Here is a 20,039-nt window from a genome sequence, read left to right on the forward strand (position 1 = left end):
CTAGGGGAGGGGGGGAGGGAGGGGAGGGAGGGAGAAAAATCTGAAATTGGAAAGCTTGTATAAACAAAAGTTGAGAACTATCTTTACATGTAATGGAAAAAAATAAATAAAATACAAAAAAAAAATTAACTAAAAAAAAAAAAGAATGTCATTTTTAAGGCTTGATACAGTTGGTATAATTCTGTTCCTAAACAGGAGCATCTGGAGTTCACTGTCAATAGGGAAATCTCACTATTTGGACCTGATATAGGGCATCTTCTATGAAAATGATAAACACTTTGGTGAGCATAGTTGATCAATTCAGATAACTGGGTTGTTAAATATCTGGCTTTTTAAAGTTGCATTTGATTTTTTATCCTTTGCTTGATTTCAAGATGGCAGGTGTTAACAAAAATACTCCAGGAAATTAGTAACTGAAATGTGTTTTCAGTTCAAGGTCAGACCTGGTACCTAAGGTGCTGTCCTTTTGGGCTTCTTACAAGTAAAGTAAGTAAGTTTAGGTGTTTGATGGTTATCTAGGGCTGAGATGATGTTTGTCAGACTCTTGAGTGAAAAAGGGTGGACAGAGTAGGTATTGCTTACACACATGACAGTAGCTTCAGGGATGCCTTCACATCAGATCCCTGAGAGGGCCTAGATTAGGGCCTCACCTTTCTAGATTTAGTGATTTAGAAGGAATGAGTAGTTTTAGGGCCTTGGTGGCATCCACAGCCTCCACTTATCTGAGCCTTCTGTGGTAATGGGTGGCTAAAGTAGTAGTATTTTTTCAGATGGTTCAATGACAAAGAGTATAGTGTTAGTCTTGCCTTCGTATGTGACAGTATGTTCTGGTACAAGGAGATGTCTAAATCTGTTCATTCTGAGGGACTGAGTGTAGGCACCTAACCTTACCAGTCAACAGATGTATAACTTTGGGGGAGTTATTTCTGTTCTAGTACATCATTTTCCTTACCTATAAAGTGATGTTTGGAAAGCACCAGATGTCCAGCTTTAAAATCCACTGTGCCTAATACAGATTATATTATCCCAAGGGTTATCTCTTTTTTCCTTAATGGCTTCCATCTAGTCCAGTTCTTTTCAGATGAGGAAACTAAGAGAAGGGAAGTGATTTACCTAGAGTAAAGTTTAGTGACAGAGCTCAAGTCTCCTGAACTCTTTACACTGTACAGTGTTGTTTCTCTGTCAGCTGATCTAACTTCTTCCATGGAACATTTGGGAAATAAGTAGCAAGACAAGGAAATCAAAGCATTAACAATATCAGTTTTCTTTGTGCCCATCTTTCCACCATCAACTGGTCCCATCATTTTTCCTTCTCTACCAGTATAAGAAGAATCCATTGCTGAATGTAAGATGAAAAGAGTCTTAGTTATTTTGAGTTGCATTTCTCTTACTGTTAGTGATTTGGAATATTCCTTCATAAGGTTGTTGGTAGTTTGCGATGCCTTTTTTTTTTAAAGAACTATTTATCTTTTTTGACTACTTACCTATCAGGACATAGTTTTTGGTTTATTGCTATCCATTGTTTTTAATATTACTTAGATTTTATTCTGGGTCCCCTCTTCCTGCCCCCACAGAGTTATTCCTTATAACAAAGAGCTTTTTTAGAAAAAATAAAAAGAGGAAGGAGAGAAAAAAAAATTGAGCAAAATTGATCCAATGCATCAAAAAAAATCTGTCATTATATGTAGTGTTCTGTATTCTCAGACTCCCTCATCCTCTGCAAAGTAGTGTAGTGTCTTTTCATATCTCTTCTCTGGTGTCAAGCTTAATCTGTATAATTTTGAAACATTCATTTTTGTTTCTTTTGTGGTAGTTGTTCTTTTCATTCGCATTGTCATTGGCTTATTGTTTCCTGGCTCCACTTCTCTTTGGATCAGTTCATTTAAGTTTTCCATGCATCTTTGTATTCATCATTGTCATTATATCTTATAGAACAGAAATATTCCATTATATTCAGGTATCACAATTTCTTTAGCCCTTCCATGAGCATTTAATTTGTTTCTAGTTTTTTGATATCAGAAAAACTAATGCTGTAAACATTTGGCATATAAGGAGCCTTTCCTTTTGTCACTGGCTTCTTTGGGGTATATGCCCACCAGTGGGATATACTTTAGAAGTATGGATAGTTTAATCACCTTATTTGTGTTAATTCTAAATTGCTTTCCAGAATGGTTGTAACAATTCTCACCTTTATCAACATTTCGTTAGTGTGCCTATCTCACCAGATCTCCTTCAGTGTTCCTGGTTTTTTTGGGGGGTTCTTAGCCAGTCTTTTGGTTGTGAGATGAAACCTCTTAGTTGTTTTGATTTGTGTTTCTGTTATTATTAGTAATCTAGAGCATTCTTTCATGTAGTTATTAATTGTTTGTCTTTTGAGAACTTGTTATTCACATCCTTTGCTCACTTCTTTTTAGGTAAATGGCTTTTGGTCTTAGATATTTGTTAGTTACAGATACATCTTGGATATCAGACAGTTGTATTTGTAATAAAGCATTTTTTCTGGTCATTTACTTCCCTTATTATTCTGTTTGCAGTAATTTTGTGTGTGTTAAAGCTTTTCAATTTTGTATATATTAGGGCATATAGAAGCCTTGGAATCTACTGAACCAGAGTCTTCCTATAGTACATGCAAAGTGATAGGCTTGTTCCCTCTGTGGAACTTTAAGGGGAATTAGGTGAATAAAAGTAATTTTTGTGAGATAATGTAGTATTGTAATAGGACAGAATAAGAATTTACTTTGTGTTTGGTAATATATATCTCACATGTGTTCTGTTTTCTCCATAATTAGTGCTTCTGTCTTACTCTGCAGCTATTAGTCTTTTGTGTCAGAATCTAATTCACAAGTCCTAGGTGTGAAAAAGGAGAGGGACACAATAAATTAACCTGAATGGGTGTCTCCTGTTTTGTCTTCTCATCACTTTTCTCCTGACCTCATTGTGTATCTGTTTGTTAGTGACTTGAGATTCAGTTGTTACATTTCTACTTCTTGTCCAGAAGGGGGAGATATGTACCTTATTCCCCAGTTAGTATTTTGCCCCTAAATGTATTTTACATTTACTGAAGGTAGAAATATTGAAACACAGTGATAAGACTTAGGGTGTTTTGTATGTTAAATGGAGGGTTTTTTTGGGCATGTGGTGAGTGCTACCTTTGAGGACGATGTACAATACCATTTCTGTGGGAACATGAATTTGGAGGGAACTCCAAATAACATATTTATATTGTTTGTCCCATTAGTAAGTTAAGGGACTGTTTGTAATATTAAAATCTGTAACTGTTTTCCTTTAAAAATTTAATTGGGGGCAGCTAGGTGGTGTAGTGAATAAAGCACCTGCCATGGATTCAGGAGGACCTGAGTTCAAATCCAGCCTCAAACTTGACACTTAACTAGCTGTGTGACCCTGGGCAAGTCACTTAACCCTCATTGCCCTGCCCCTCCCCCCCAAATATTAATTGGTTTCTTGTTTTTATATCACCTTAATTTTTTAAATTTTTTTAAATTATTTTTTTCAACTTACAAGCTTTTATTTTCTTTCCCTACTGGGAAAAAAAAAAGGAAAAGAAAAACAAAACCCTTGTAACAAACATACAGTTATGCAAAATAAATATTCATATTGGCTGTAACTAGAAATCTGTCTCATTTTGCATATTTAGTCATTACCTTTCTGTCTGGAGGTAGGTAATGTTCTTCATTTAAAATTTTTAAAAAAATTTTATTCCAAACTTGACAAATATCAGTAAGCATAAACAATAATAATAACTAGCATTTATATAGCTCTCTAAAGCTTGCAAAGTGCTTTAAAATATTTAATCTTCACAACAACCTTGGAAGATTGGTGCTACTGTAATCCCCATTTTACAAATGAGGAAACTGAGACTGAGAGAACTTAAGCAACTTGCTTAAGATCATACAACTGGTAAGTGTCTGAAGGTGGATTTGAATTCAAGACTTTTTGACTACAGGTCCAGAGCTCTATCCACTGTACCACTTAACTGCCTATTATACTTTATATACGTTATGCAAAGAATAGAAAACGAATTGTATAGAAACTATGAATCTTATTACATACAGTTTGGTTTTTTAAAGTATATGCTAAATTCATCACATTAGTTCCCAAACCTTGCCTGCTTATCTGAGTTATCTATAATTCCTTTTGTGCATTTATCTTGTAGCAAAGATTAAAAAAGAAATGAAGAGGGGCAGCTAGGTGGCGCAGTGGATAGAGCACCGGCCCTGGAGTCAGGAGGACCTGAGTTTAAATACGGCCTCAGACACTTAACACTTACTAGCTGTGTGACCCTGGGCAAGTCACTTAACCCCAATTGCCTCACCAAAAAAAGAAAAAGAAAAGAAATGAAGAAAAAAGCAATTCAGCCAAATCATCAACCGAATCTGATAGTATCTACACAATAACTTTTTTTCCAAACATAAAACCATAACTCATACATGATTATAGGAGAAATGCTAAAAATCCAAGGAAGAGAATTCAGGAGTCTACAAAATAAGTGCGTTGGATTCATTTACCGAGGTAGCTAAGTTTAAGATAAGCTCTAGAATTTCCACATTGCAAAGTACATTAATACATATTTAGAAGAGACAATGTGTAACAGATAGAGAAGTTACTAACCCAGAAGAGGAGTTACTAGTGGGAGACCTAGATTCAAGTCCATTTCCCCCTCCCTCTTTGTGACCTCATGTAAGTCACTTAAACTCCCATATATCTCGGTCGCTATAAGACTGTAAGCTGCAGAGGTGTTGATAGAGGCTTAGATAGAGGGAATTTCCTTGCTAGGGAGTTCTCTATACTAGTGAAATTACAGTTTCAGACCCATAACATTTAAAACTCAGACCTTTTCAAAATGAACCATTAGAGTAGGTCTTTAGTGTAGATGTGTTTTTTACAGATTTAAAAAAAAACTGATTTTATATCATTGTTCAACATTTAATTAAATTTGACAGGTATTAGGAAGCTATTATGTGCTGGGCACTGGATATACAAAGACAAAATGAAACCTTATTATCTTCATTCTTAAAAAGGGATGCTATCCCTATTTTTTTCTTAAGTTGTTTGACTCAAATAAGATAATAGATATGAAATCATAATAAATATTCTATATAGATGTTGAACGTTATTTAATTGAATTAAAAGTCTTTATTTCCAGCTTTGACCTTTCTCCTGAATTCTAATCTTGCATTTCTAGGTGTCTGTTAGACATTTACATTTGGCCAATCTATCACTATAAAACTGAATCCATTATCTTCCCCTCCTGACTGCTATATTTAATGCTTCTTTGCTTGACCTATAATATCTTATAAATAGCTGTTCTCAATATTTGTTGATCTTTATGTTTAATATATTTATAGAAAAAATTTCTTAATCGTAATTCTAGGAATTTATAGGCAGCAAATGTGACTTTAAGAGACAAGGCATCCTATCTTAGGATCATAGAATCTTAGACCTAGAGCTAGAAGACTTCTAAGATGACCTAGTCCAGTTCCTCGGAAAAACCTCCATTATGTAAAGGAGCTATAAATGTCTATACCCAGATAACGATTTGGTTTTCTTAAATCATAGGGGAGGGGCAGCTAGATGGCGCAGTGGATAGAGCACCGGCCCTGGAGTCAGGAGTACCTGAGTTCAAATCCGGCCTCAGACACTTAATATTTACTAGCTGTGTGACCCTGGGCAAGTCACTTAACCCCAATTGCCTCACTAAAAAAAAAAATAATAAATATATCATAGGGGAAATCCTTGAATTCCCCTCTTTCCCACATATTCTCTCTGCAACTAATGTGTGATCTAGGTGGAAGAGCTAACACTTACAATTCTCCTACTCTTCTGCATTGTTACCTCTTCAGATTGAGATATGACATGAAGTGGTTTTATTTGGATTTTTGTGAACAGCCTCACTGTTCTTTGTGTGATTGAAAGCAAAAAAAACAAACAAAAAACTGGAAGGAAGGAGAGTGGCATTTAATTGCTTAATGTAGTACTTAAATTGGGTTTCTTCCTTGATTTCTTCAGTAGAATGAGACATGTTGCATTTTAAGTCTTTGGTTTGTGTCTTTGGACTGTGTGAACACACATACCCTGTATTGTATAATAATAGGATAAATTTTGGATATAGAATAGCTATAAATGGATTAATTTGATTATGCTGTGATGTAGTTCATTATATCAGGAAGAGCCAGAACACCTAAGCTTCTAATCCTAGTATTACTGCTTAATACCTGTGTGACTTTGGATAAGTTGCTTCATTTTGGGGGCCTCATTTTCCTCATCTGTAAAATTAGGGGGTTGAATCAGATGACATCTAAGGGCCTTTGAGCATTAAATCCTATGAGTCTACACTTATTTTCATCTGAAAATGGGAAGATTTTTATGGTTCTTATTACTAATGAGCAACTTGGATCAAGCAACCTTGGTTTCTTAAATTGTAAAGGAACAGAGTTGGTTAGTGCTAATCCCTACTCCATATTGTACCTGCAGTTCCTAACAGAATCTTCACACTTCTAGGGGAAGCTTCAAAACTGGTTAAAATGAAATAAACAAGTATTTCAGGGATCCATTATTTTATCTATATGTGCACTTGCCTTACCAGTGTAAAGCACAAACCCTTCTATGCCATAGTAGATCAGAAACATTCCTGGTGGCCAACTGGCAACATTGGTGGTTTCCTCTGGACTCAGCTAGGTTCACTCTCTGGTAATAGATATAAACCCCAAGCTAGAAGACTTTACAACCTGTTAGAACTTAGCATAGCTTGTGTTCTCCTGACATAGAAATTGAGCATCCAGGGTCACTTACATAATCAGACAAAAGGGTAAGATTCTATTGGCAATTAAGGACTGTTTATAATAGAGAATAAGGTAATATTTCCAGAGATTGTAGAAGAGCGAGCACATGTCTAGATGTTATTCTGGAAGATTGGCCCTAAGTTAAGGAGCAAAGTGAATTTAGAAGGTAGAGAGAAGATTTGAAAGCTGACACAAGAAGAATTCAGTCCAATAGACATTTGAGTGCTGATTAGGTACATAATACTAAGCTAGAGAAAAATACTAACAAAAAATGATCTTTTCCTTCATAATTACACGTAAAGCAGTAAAAGTGGGATAATTGTAGAGGAGCGTGTTTTGTTTACCAAGTATTTGGTCGTTCTTGTCCTGCTCTTTATATTTCAGTCTGACCATCTGAACATTTGTTTTTTTAGATCACTTCTTTTTTTTATCCCTTGAAGATTCTGAGTCCAACTGCCAAATCTTATCATTTCTACCTTCACAGTATCCCTTGTATACATCCCCTTCTCTTGACTCATTCAGCTACAGCCCTGGCTCAGGCTCTGATCACCTCTCCCCTGGACTAGTGTAGTAGCCTTCTAAATAGTCTCCCTGTCTCAAATATTTTCACAATCCCACCCATCCTCTACATCCTCCACTAAGTTACATAGGTGCTTTTCCTTTTATTCTTTAAAAAAAGTTTTTTCTGAACTTACTCCCCCCCAAAAAAACCCCCCCCGCCTTTCCATATAAACAGAAGAACACAAAAAGGATTCTATAAGAAACTATGCATCTCTATTTCATACTCCTTTTTTTAAAAAAGTATATAATAAATTTTACACATTGCTTCCAAAACCGTCCTGCTTGTCTGTTTCCTTCTAAAACATCTGTTCTCTTCTGTTCATTTTTAAAAAATGGCTTTTTTGCATATTATTGCTAACTTCTAACCCTTAGCACCAGCCCCTACCCCACCAAAAACCAATAAAAAGAAAGAGAAAGAAAAAAGATCTTTCTTATAATAAGCATAGTTAAGTAAAATGAATCCAAACAGTGGCCTGTTTGAAAATGTATGTCTTTCTATCTTGTGTCTGTTACCTCTCTGTAAGGAAGAAATGAACATGCTTCATTAGAGGTCCTCTGGAGATATGGTTTGGTTATATTGATTAAAGTTCTTCAAGTTTTTCAAAGTTGTTTTTCTTTTCAGTGTTGTTTCCCTTGGATAAATGGTTCTCCTGGTTCTGCTTTTTTTCATTCTGCATCTGTTCTCCTTCCACTTCTTCCCAGAAGAGCTAGCCAGCCTGCCTTCCTCTCGCTTTCTTTTTCTTTTCTCTTTCTTACTTCCTTTCTTGCTTTTGCTTCTTGTCTTCAAGATAAACATGTGTTCTTTGTGTGAAACCTGTTTTTTCCTTTGAGTCTGCTTACAGTTTGTTAGAGACTTATTTCTGCTTTGTTTTTGGAGATCTTTAGATTTACAATAATTTTTGATACTGGTTGTTATTTTCTTTGATTTTGTTATCTCTCCAGCTTTTGTTCCTTAATTAGGGCTTTGTGCCAGGGCCAGATTCTCCACCTTGCTATACTTTTGGGTAGGGTGGTTGGTTCTGTTTGGTCTTTCCATGAGTCCCTGGGATTCCTATATTAACCTCTACTTTTAGAGGTTCAGGTCTCCCTGGATATTTGAGGTTAAGGATCTTCAGGGTCCTCTCTGTCATTGCAGGATGGTATTAGTCAGCCCCTGGCCCTGGGCTGTCTTGGTCTGAATACTGAGGATCTGAGTACTGCAGCCCTGTATGTTTTCTGTTGTAGCTTCTTCCTGCTATGCCCTAGGACTTCTAAGGTCTCCACTCTGGGACTTTCTGACAACCTTGGTATTTCCTCAGGGAACTTGCTGTTATTGCTGCCACTTGACACAGAAATTGTAGACTACTAGTGTTCTGTCTCTGATCATGCTGGGATATCATCCTACCCTAATGCCCCTTTTTTATTGCCCATGAGCTTCCGTCTGACATTTTGTACTTTCCTGATCAGGAAGAAGTCACTTGCTGTGGTTTCACAGTGGATTTTTTGATCATTATTCTTTCTGGTATAGATGTTATTATTTGCTATTTGGGGGCTTAGTATTCTCATTCCTGTTTAAGCACTAACATGTAGGTCTGACTGTTTTACGCACCTATTCCTTGAGCTTCAGTGTCCTCAAATCACCTCTAGGATTGAATTCAAAATCCTCTACTTGACATTTAAAAGTTATCACAACCTGGCTTTTTCCTGCATTTCTAACTTTCTTTTGCCCTTTTCCCCTTTACACGTTCTATGATCTAGAAATGTGGCCTACTTGCAGTTTCTTAAACATGACTCCATCTCCTGTCTCCATGTCTTTGCAGTGATTGTGCCCTGTGCCTGAAATGCCCAGTGCCCTCACCTCTACCTCTTCATTTCCATGGCTTTTTTCAAGGCTCAGATTAAACTTTCCTTTCTACAAGCGTTCTTCCCTCATCCTCTAACTGCTCCTTCCTTCCCCTTTCAGATTTCCTTCATTTATTCTGTATAAATCTGGTATCTCCCTACTGTGTTACATGTTGTCATCTCCATTAGAATGCATGCTTCTTGAGGGCAGGGGCTGATCTTTGCCTTTCTTTGCATCCCCAGCATGTAAAATAGTACCTAACACAGAGTACATGTTTACTGAGTGCTTTTTTTAAATATTAATAGTATTTTTTCCATGTAAAGATAGTTTTCAACCTTCGTTTTCATAAGATTTTGAGTTGCACATTTTTCTCTCTCCCTCCTTTTCCTCCACCCTCCACAAGACAGCAACCAATCTGATATAGGTTATATATGTACAATCATGTTAAACATATTTCCACATTAGTCATTTTGTGAAAAAGAATCAGAACAAAAGGGAAAAGCCTCAAGAAAGGAAAAAAAAACAACAAAAAAAGTGAAAATAGTATGCTTCAATTTGCATTCAGACTCCATAGTTCTTTTTCTGAATGTGGAGAGCATTTTCCACCTTAAGTCTTTTGGCAATGTCTTGGATCAATGTATTGCTGAAAAGAGTTAAGTCTGTCACAGTTGATCATCACAAAATGTTATTGATACTGTGTACAATATTCTCTTGGTTCTGCTCATTTCACTCAGCATCAATTCATATAAGTCTTTCCAGGTTTTTCTGAAATCCATCTGCTTATCATTTCTTACAGCACAGTAGTATTCCATTATATTCCTATACCACAACTTATTTAGCCATTCCCCAATTGATGGGTATCCCCTCAATTTCCAGTTCTTTGCCAAAAAGATCTTCTATAAATATTTTTGTACATGTGGGTCCTTTCCTCTTTTTTATGATCTCTTTGTTAAAAAGACCTAGTAGTGGTATTGCTGGGTCAAAGGATATGTACAGTTTTATAGCTCTTTGGGCATAGTTCCAAATTGCTCTTAATGAATGCTTTTTGACTAACAAACTGAGGGCATGGGAGGTAATATAAAATGGACCAATGGACACTAATTTCTTTTTAGAGCCTGTTCTTTTTTGCTCCAGAGTGCCAGAAATTCCTTGAGTGGTTATTCAAGAACTTGTAATCAAGAGCAGGATCTAACCTTCTAACTGAAAACGTAAATGTTATTTACTTGATTTTCTAAGAAACCTTTAACTAGTAAGTTAGGCTTATAGCATTTTAATGGGTAAAAGAGGAAGACTTAAAGGGATATAAAAGTCTTTTGTCTTTGAAGTAATGACAAGCACAGATAAGGTGAGAGTAGTTTACTAAATCTAGAATTTTTGAAATAGCTTCAAGCTTAAGAGATGTATTTTGGAGACAAGAAGATGAAAATATGCTGTCATTACTGCTGTGCCTTTTCAATGATCAGTTCTTACCCTGCTTCTGTCTCTAGTGACAGTCATATTTTAAGTCTTTTGAAATTCAAATTATAAACCTTATTGTGGCATGTAGGTGATCTTGGGTTCTTAAGGGCCATGTCAATGAAGTATACAATTTCTGATCTTTCTAGGACAGAAAGGCATCATATATGGGCACAGATACCTGAGGACAAACCTAGCTAGGCCAGGTTTATTGCAGGTTAATGAATTTTTTGTCCACAGCAAATCTCAAAGACTATTTACTGAGTTATAGAAGGGGGTTCCTTTCTTCGCTCGTAGCAGGAAGTAGCCATACAATATCTATAGATTCCTGAAATTATGTAATGTAACATTTTTCAATTAGTAAGCATTTATTTTCTCTCCTTTACCTCCCCCCTATTTAAAAGGAAAACAAAATCTAACATAAACATAGTCAAACATAAGAAATTCTCACATTGTCTATGCCCTAAAATATATGTCTCATTTTGCATCTGAAACTATTACCTCTCTTTTCAGAAAATGGAATAACATAAATCAGCCTCTGAAACCATGGTTGGTCATTGCACTGATTAGCAATTTTAAGTCTTTCAAAGACTTTGACTTTGTTTGATTTACAACAGTTTTGTTTTTGTATAAGTTTTTCTTCTTATTCTGCTCAATTTACTCTGTGTAATTTCATAATATCTTCCCAGGCTTCCCCGAGCCTGTTCCTTTTATAATTTCTTATGGCAAAATGGTATTGCATTAAATTCATATACCATAATTTCTTCAGCCATTCTTCAATTAATGGGTACCCCCTTAGTTTCCACATCTTTTCCATTACAAAGAGTTGAATAGTATTTTATTTCACAGATTATTTGCCTCTTTTCTGTATTATCCCAGCTAGAGTTCCTTTGCTGACTGAACTTGTTATTTTTTAAAAGAGCTACATTATTTAAATGCTTTAAAATTGAACCTATACAAAACAGGAAGTTTAAAACAATTTATTCAGAAAGGGTAACAAAAACATAAAACATTTTCTTCCCTTATGTAAAACACTGTGTTTCTGCACTTGGATTTTTCTGCATGCAGTGCTTGTATAGTTACTGTACTTTAAGAAAGACAGAAATGAAAGAAATTGATTAAAGAGCAGCTAAAACAGTAAAGGAGATTTCTAGTGGGGAGGATACCTGTTACAGAAAGATGAAATACACTTTGGATGAGGTCTGAAATGGTCTAAAATTGAAGATTGTTTGAGATTAAAGCTTTATGCAATCATAAAGAATAAAGATAGGGTGAGTACCAAATATTCACCAAATACACAAGTATTTGAACTAGACGGCATCTCTTGAAGATGCAGAGGAATAAGGTTAGGAAAGTTAAGGGAGAAATTATTGTAACCAAGGAATTGGAATTCAGTATAGACAGGAAATAAGAATATAGTTAAAGAGTTAAGTTCATTAATAACCCAGAGTAGGTTATTAAGAGATAGCAGAATGTTTATATGTGTGTGTGTATACATACATACATACATACATATATACACACACACATATACATACATAGACACACACACACATCCCACCTTAACATTTGGCTTATGTTTAAAGATACCTGTGCCTTTCCACAGTACATGTCATGGTGCTTCTGTCTTTGTGTACTTGTACAGATTGAGGTAGAAATCAGAAGCAGGTAGCTATTGTGATGTCTTTAGGAAGATTTGTTTTATTATTGCTATTCCACATTTTCATCCTTCTATATATTAGTATGATATATTTGCTAGAGGTCCTTCAAAAAAGGAGAAAAGACAAAAATTATATACTTAGAGGAATATATTTGTTTTATTTTGGTCCCAAAGGAAAGACCTCATCTTTCTTAACTGGTTTTTTATAAACTTAAAAGATTCTATTCATCTGTATGCCTTATTTGAATAGTTCTACTGGGAGTTTTTGAATTAAGTTGCTGACATTTCTTGAAGTCACACATTTGTTAGGGTTGCTTACTTTTCTTCCCTTTCTCTTCTCCCTGTTCACTATAAACATTCACTGTTGGGAAACTAGAAAATTATTTGTCCTCAGCCTTTTCATATTTCTACTGGAAATCTGGTTCAGTCAGCCATACACAGTACTTTAACTGATGCCTAAAGATGAAGATAGCCTTAACTAAAAATGTTAACTTTTACTCCCAAAGCACACAGATTTGACTCCAGAGTAAATGCGGACCATGTTTTGGAAACCATCAAATATTTAGAGTCTCAGGAAACCTCAATTGTTCTTGGCTGATTTTCTTGCAGTGTGTCCTTAGGCTCTTTAATACTGTTTCTTCATTTGTAAAATAGGATTGCTAAACATCGCCTGTTAAAATAATAGTAACGTTTTGTATGACAGAATCACAAACTCAGAATTACTCACAGCCCATCTAGTCTGTATCTTCCTTTGCTTGAAGATCTCTGATCAGAGGGAGACCACTACCTTCTATCGAGACAAAAAGATTGGTCTTTCCCACAATATAACAATGGTAAAAATGGAGTTCTACCTTGGGGTATAGTCAGCATTTATACTGTGCAAGATTTGGAGCCTCAGACCTCACACCTAGGTGTAGAAAGACATCTCTCTTCTCTCTGGATTTGGCTCTCTCCTACAACCTGCTTTCATACCCACAAGTTAAGTTCCTAGAGGTAGCTCACCACCACCTCATGGGTACATTCAAAGATCTAGGAGTGATCCTGGTGAGGAGGAAACATATTTCTCCTACTCAGCACTCTGGATATTGAAACCCCATCCAATCAATGGATTTCACATCCTTCTACCAGTGCACTATCTATTAGTGGGGACATACTCATAGGAACCTGGCAGGGAAATATAAGGAATGAAAATTCATGTCCTTAGGGCAGCTCATAGTTCTACAGTCTTCAGTATTACTGGGCCATTCAGAACATCTACATCATGTGGAACTGCTTCTCTTTTCACTGCTTGACTGCTAATCCTCACCACTCTTCGGCTAGGGAAATCTCTACTTGAGTAAGCCTTTTTAATTAACCATCTGCCCTTAAAGAACATTTAGAAAGTGTTAGCTCTTAATGAGAAAAACAATTCCCATTAAATTCAAGAATTGCAAAGTTCAAACCAGCTATCTCTGCACTATCTAGCTCTGTCTAGCTGGTTATTCAGTTACTTGAATACTGCATGGTCCACTCACAACTGTGTTCACAGCAGCTCAGTTTAGGTTCACTTTTTTTTTTTTTTTTGCAGGGCAATTGGGGTTAAGTGACTTGCCCAGGGTCACACAGCTAGTAAGTGTTAAGTGTCTGAGGCCGGATTTGAACTCAGGTCCTCCTGAATCCAGGGTCAGTGCTTTAACCACTGCGCCATCTAGCTGCCCCTAGGTTCACTTTTCAAACAAGTTCTCCAGGGTAACCATAGAAATCACACAATCCCTTGCTTCTTTTCCTTCTCTATCCAGAGGTGGCATTAGAGAGCAGCCAGCCCTTAAGACAAACCATCTTTTTTCCAATACTAGATGGCATAGTCAGCACTGGAACTTTTGGCTACTGAAATCAGGTCATTTTCTGACCAATCAGAAGTCACTCAATTAAAACCCTGTTCTAGTTGACTCCCTCAGAAACTGTCTAGTCCATTCTGTACCTAAACAAGAATCCCTACCAGGCTTTGCTTAAGGACTTGTAGGGAGGTAGAACAGAATCTACCACCTTCCCTGGCCACTCTTGGATAGTTCTAATTATTAGAAAGTTTCTCCTCAACAAAATCATTAATCCAATTCTTCTGCCTATGCTAGTTCTGTTTCTTGAGTCCTAGCGGAACAACACTGATCTTTCTTTCACATGACCGCTTTTTATCATGTTTTTTTCTTCTTTGCACTAACCATCCCCAGTCATTTCAAGGTTATCTTAATATGGCATATTTTTGGGACCCACCATCTGACCACCTGTCTTTGGACCTGGTTTAGATTATTAATGACCTTTGTAAAATGTGGTAACTGAACAGTCCTCTCCACAGAGAATAGCAGAACTATGCGGGATATCATGTGCATCTTAATGCTGCCTAAGATTATGTGAATGGGGGGGGGGGCTGCCATATCATTTGGCTCATTTTAAATTAGTTCTTTTTTAGATGAACTGTTGTCCAGCCACCCCTCTGTCTTATGTTCCTATAATTGATTTATTTCAACCCATGTGTAAGATCTGATATTTATTCCTATTAAATGTCACCTTATTAAAGTTAGCCTATTTCAGCCATCCTGACTCTGTCAGTGTGTTGGCTGTTTATTTTAGATTTGTGATATAAGGATAGGATATATGCTTTGGTTGATAATAAAGGTTCAGCAGCACAGGGCTAACCACAGATCTTTGGGGTGCCCTGCTAGAGATCTCCTTCTAAGTTGACTGATTCATTAATGGTTACTTATCATCTTTTGAAGTGTTTTCTAGATTTCTTGTCACAATATCATTTTTTTGTTGTTTTTTGTTTTTTGGGGTTTTTTTTGCGGGGCAATGGGGGTTAAGTGACTTGCCAAGGGTCACACAGCTAGTAAGTGTCAAGTGTCTGAGGCCAAATTTGAACTCAGGTCCTCCTGAATCCAGGGCCAGTGCTTTATCTACTGCGCCACCTAGCTGCCCCCCACAATATCATTTTTTCCTAGAAATGGGTAGTTCTCAGATTGACAAACCTTGGGACATTCTCTGTCATGTCTTACATATATGCCCTAGGAAGATAGCAGACTTCTCTTATTGAAAAATGGATAGTTGGTTCAGTATCTCTACTGCCATTTTTTATTTCAATTTATTTCAGAAACTCCTGTGGAACTTCACTTCCCTTCTTTGAAAGACAAGTAGCTGTTTCCTCTTTTTTTTTTTCTCTTCTCTTGTATATAACAAAATTTGTTTTTCTCTCCATTCTTTTTTTTAGGGGGGTGGTGAGGCAATTGGGGTTAAGTGACTTGCCCAGGGTCACACAGCTAGTAAGTGTTAAGTGTCTGAGGCCAGATTTGAACTCATGACCTCCTGACTCCAGGGCCGGTGCTCTATCCACTGCGCCATCTAGCTGCCCCCCTCCATTCTTTTTAAGAAGCATCATCCGGGGCAGCTAGATGGCGCAGTGGTTAAGTACCGGCCCTGGATTCAGGAGTACCTGAGTTCAAATCCGGCCTCAGACACTTGACACTTACTAGCTGTGTGACCCTGGGCAAGTTACTTAACCCCCGTTGCCTGCAAAAAAAAAAAAAAAAAAAAGAAGCATCATCAACAATCCTTTCTTTTGCTAGTAACTTTTGTGATCAACTCCCCAGAAGGATGCATTATCCCTATTTGTAAAAGAAGATAGATGATCTCAGTGTTTTTTTCTAGTGTGTAATGGTGCAGTAGAAAGAACCCTCAATTTGAAATTTTTGAACTCAGGTACTCCTGACTCCAGGGCCGGGGCTCTATCCACGGCGCCACCTAGCTGCCCCATCCTTCCATTTTAAAAAGAAACATTTAATTCTTTTTTATAACCTGCAGAGTATGGAGGTATTCTTTAAATCTTTTTAAATATTTTCTTCTAGGAGGGAGATTTACTTGGAACATAGATGACAGAACCAGGAAGACAAAGTTTACTTCGCTCTCATTCTTTTTGGAAGCACCATCCTTAGTCCTTTCTCTTCTGTTAGTTCTTGTGTTATCACTTAGGTCATTTAATTTCTCTGAGCCTTTTCCTCATCTGTAAAATGAGGGTATTAAACATATTGAAGTTCCCTTATACTTCCAAATCTATTGTACTATGATTATAGCCTTTGATTTTGTATGCTGAAGGATTCAGCAAACTAAGGCATTAAGTACCATGTGATAAATAATTTCCATATAGTGTAAGCCAGGCAAAACTGTTGACAGAAGCTTTTACTCTTCCCCCCCCATAAAAGTATTTTATTATTTTCCAGTTACATGTAGAGATAGTTTGCAATATTTGTTTTTATAAGATTTCTAGTTTCAGTTTCTTCTCCCTCCCTCCCCTTCCTCCCCCCTTCCTAAGATAGCTAGCAATCCGATATAGGTTATATCACATTATACATATTTCTGCATTAGTCATGCTGTGCAAGAAGAATTAGAGCAATAAGGAAAAACCTCAAAAAAGAAAAACAAAAAAATAGAGATAATATGGTTTAATTTGCATCTAGATTCCATAGTTTTTTTTTTCTTTTCTGGATTTGGAGAGCATTTTCCATCATGAGTCCTTTGTAACTATCTTGGACTATTGTATTGCTGAGAAGAGTCAAGTCCATCACAGTTGATCAACACACAGTGTTGTTGATCCTGTGTACAGTGTTCCCCTGGTTATGCTCACTTCACTCAGCATCAGTTCATGTAAGTCCTTTCAGGTTTCTCAAAAATCTGCCTGCTCATCGTTTCTTACAGCACAATAGTATTCCATTACATTCATGTACCACAACTTGTTCAGCCATTCCGCAGTTGATGGGCATCCCCTCAATTTCCAATTCCTTGCCATCACAAAAAGAGAAGCTATAAATATTTTGGTACATGTGGGTCCTTTTCCCTTTTTCATGATCTCTTTGGGAAAAAGACCTAGTAGTGGTATTGTTGAGTCAAAGGGTATGCACAGCTTTATAGCCCTTTGGGCATAGTTCCAAATTGCTCTCCACAATGCTTGGATCAGTTCACAGCTCCACCAACCATGCATTAGTGTTCCAATTTTTCCACAGCTTCTCCAACATTTATTACTTTCCTTTTTTTCTCATATTAGCTAATCTGATAGGTATCAGGTGGTACCTCAGAGTTGTTTTAATTTGCATTTCTCTAGAAGCTTTTACTCTTAATGATTTTTACTGTGATCAGATTTACTCTCATACTTTGATAGTTGGCCAAATCCTTCTAGTTTGCTTGTGGTATGAACTGTCCTCTGTTGGTCAACATGTGTTAATCCAAATTGATTAAAATAGCTAAATTTTTTTCCCCTCTCTTAAGATTACCAACTCTGCTGATAGCAGAATGTGTACTGATTTACATGACACCGGAGCAGTCAGCAAGTCTTTTAAAATGGGCAGCCAACACCTTTGAAACAGCGATGTTCATAAACTACGAACAGGTAACAATCTGCAACAGTGTGGAATATATGCAAAATTCCAATGGGCATTTATTCCTTCCCTTCCTTGTTGCTTCTTTTCCATCTACTTTTCTGTTTTAGGTGTTTGTCATCCTAAAAAACAGCTTTCCTCATACTGTTGACTCTCCTGTTCAGTCAACACTAATCCCATCTTGAAACTTCTTACTGTCCTTTCCATGATACTTCTTTTCTGATGCTGGGTGTTTCTTTATTTACTGCTTCTGACCTTCTCTGTCTCCTTTGCTGACCCTTATTCCTACCCTCCATCTGTGCATATCCACTCAGATTGTTTGTTTCTCTTCTTCCCTTACTTTGTCACCAAGCATATCTATGACTTCTTTTATCCATCATCTTTATGCTAACTTCCAAATCTGTATCATCAACTGTGACTTATGTTCTATTTCTATATAGTCGTGGCTTTTCCAGTAATTAGCTATTTGACCTTAGAAAAGTCAATTAACTTGTTTCATTATCTGTAAACTATGGAGGTTCACTGTATTTTTTAAGGTTCCTCCCAGCTCTAAAATTCTTTGTTTCTTTACTCAAAAGGGTTACCATCACCTCAGATTCCACACATCAAATTCCTCCTACCACAACCCTTACCAATGCTGACTTCTTTGCTTAATTTTCTCATTTCTGTCATTGGCAACATTATTTTTCTGGACTAGAAGGCTTTAAGTTATCTTTTAATCTTTTTCCTTCATCCTTTTTTGGGGGGGTGGGGTGGGGTAATGAGGGTTAAGTGACTTGCCCAGGGTCACACAGTTAGTTTCAAGTGTCTGAGGCCGGATTTGAACTCAGGTCCTCCTGAATCCAGGGCCAGTGTTTTATCCACTGCGTCACCTAGTTGCCCCCCTCTTCCTTCATCCTTAATATTTTCTTTACTATATCTAGCTTTTCCCCAGGTCCTGTGAATTTTTTGTGGTAGCTCTCAGATTTTCTTTTTTATGCTGTTTCCTTTGCTACAACTCCAGAGATCATTATCTTCCTAACTGATCTCTCCTATTTAATCCTCCTAAAAGACTATTTTTATCACATCTTTTTTTTCTTTGTATTTAAAAACCTTTTGCCAACAGAATGAAATCTAAAGTTTCCCAGCTTGGCTTTTAAGACATGTTGTAAATCATCCCCATCTTCCCCAGCTAACCTTCTTTTCTACCAGTTCCTTATTGAGCACCTTTATTCCACTTCGGTGGCTTACCTTATTGTTCTCTGGCCTTACCTTTGTGCTGTGGCTCAGATTGTTTCCCCTGCAGGGACAGCCCTCACTTCTCCTTTGCTATCCAAATTATACCTATCCTTTAGAACTCATGTGCTACCTCTTCCACCCACGCCTTCTGTGTTACTATAAAACACATTGATTATAGCTATATCTTTCAATTTAAAATTTCATTTTCTGTTCCCCTTGTATCATATTGTTGTCCAATTCCACTTACATGTGTCTTATCTGTCTAAATTGTGATCTTATCATCAGAGGATTCTAGTATCTCCCATGGGCTATAGCACAGTATTTTCAAGTGTTGGGGCTCATTAAATACATGATTAATTAACAGTTAGCTTTTTAAGGAGCTCTTCTGCTCTTTGTATATTCTCCACAGTACCCAGCACTGTGCTTAATACATATTTGAGTAAATGCTGAGTATTATTCTTAATGTGTGCTTTATAATCTGAGTTAGATTCAAGTACTTCACTAATACAAACACTAGATTTGTTAATATGAATGGAGAATTAAAAAGATGTGCAGTGTAGGTGCATTATTTTATAGGAAAATAATTTTCTAGTAGAATTAAGAATTGTGACTTTAACTAGAACCTGTCTTATCCTAGTGAATCCTTGGGAAAATGTAATGAAAAGGAAAATGTTTTGAGTCTTTTGCCAGAGTTTAATTATGTTTAAAGTTTTGCTTCCCAATGACTTCTCAGTTAAATTTGAGTAATTTTGATGAAGGACCTGCAATAGATTTGAACATATCTAATGAAATGTAAGAGCTCTTTTTATGGGCCTGAAATAAATATTCAATAAAAACAAGTTGGAGTTTTTAAACAGTTAGTGATATACCCATAATGGTATTACGGACTGCTGGTAATGATAGGTTGATATCAGTTTTCTTTTCTTTCCCATGAATTTTGAATTAAGGTAGACAGTTCTCTATTTGACCATCATATCGATGAATAGTCTTGGTGATAGTCTCAGTAGAGGGATTGTGGATTAAGGAATTTTAAGGCAATCATATCACTTCATTCATGGGAGGTACAAGTTTGTAATCTGTCTACCTAACATTTTCTATTATTGCTCAACTTAATTAAAAAATCC

The 20,039-nt window shown here is 36.6% G+C and overlaps 1 protein-coding gene across 1 annotated transcript in view; it reads left to right on the forward strand.

Annotated features, from left to right (window-relative positions):
* The window catches only part of LCMT1 (leucine carboxyl methyltransferase 1), an 82,617-nt gene that overhangs the window by 49,688 nt on the left and 12,890 nt on the right, over positions 1–20,039 (forward strand). Inside the window, 1 exon segment of the mRNA XM_043979647.1 lies at positions 17,588–17,708. Coding sequence (XP_043835582.1) covers positions 17,588–17,708 — 121 coding nt within the window.

The sequence above is a fragment of the Dromiciops gliroides genome, chromosome 1, assembly GCF_019393635.1.
Source record: "Dromiciops gliroides isolate mDroGli1 chromosome 1, mDroGli1.pri, whole genome shotgun sequence".
Lineage (NCBI taxonomy): Eukaryota > Metazoa > Chordata > Mammalia > Microbiotheria > Microbiotheriidae > Dromiciops > Dromiciops gliroides.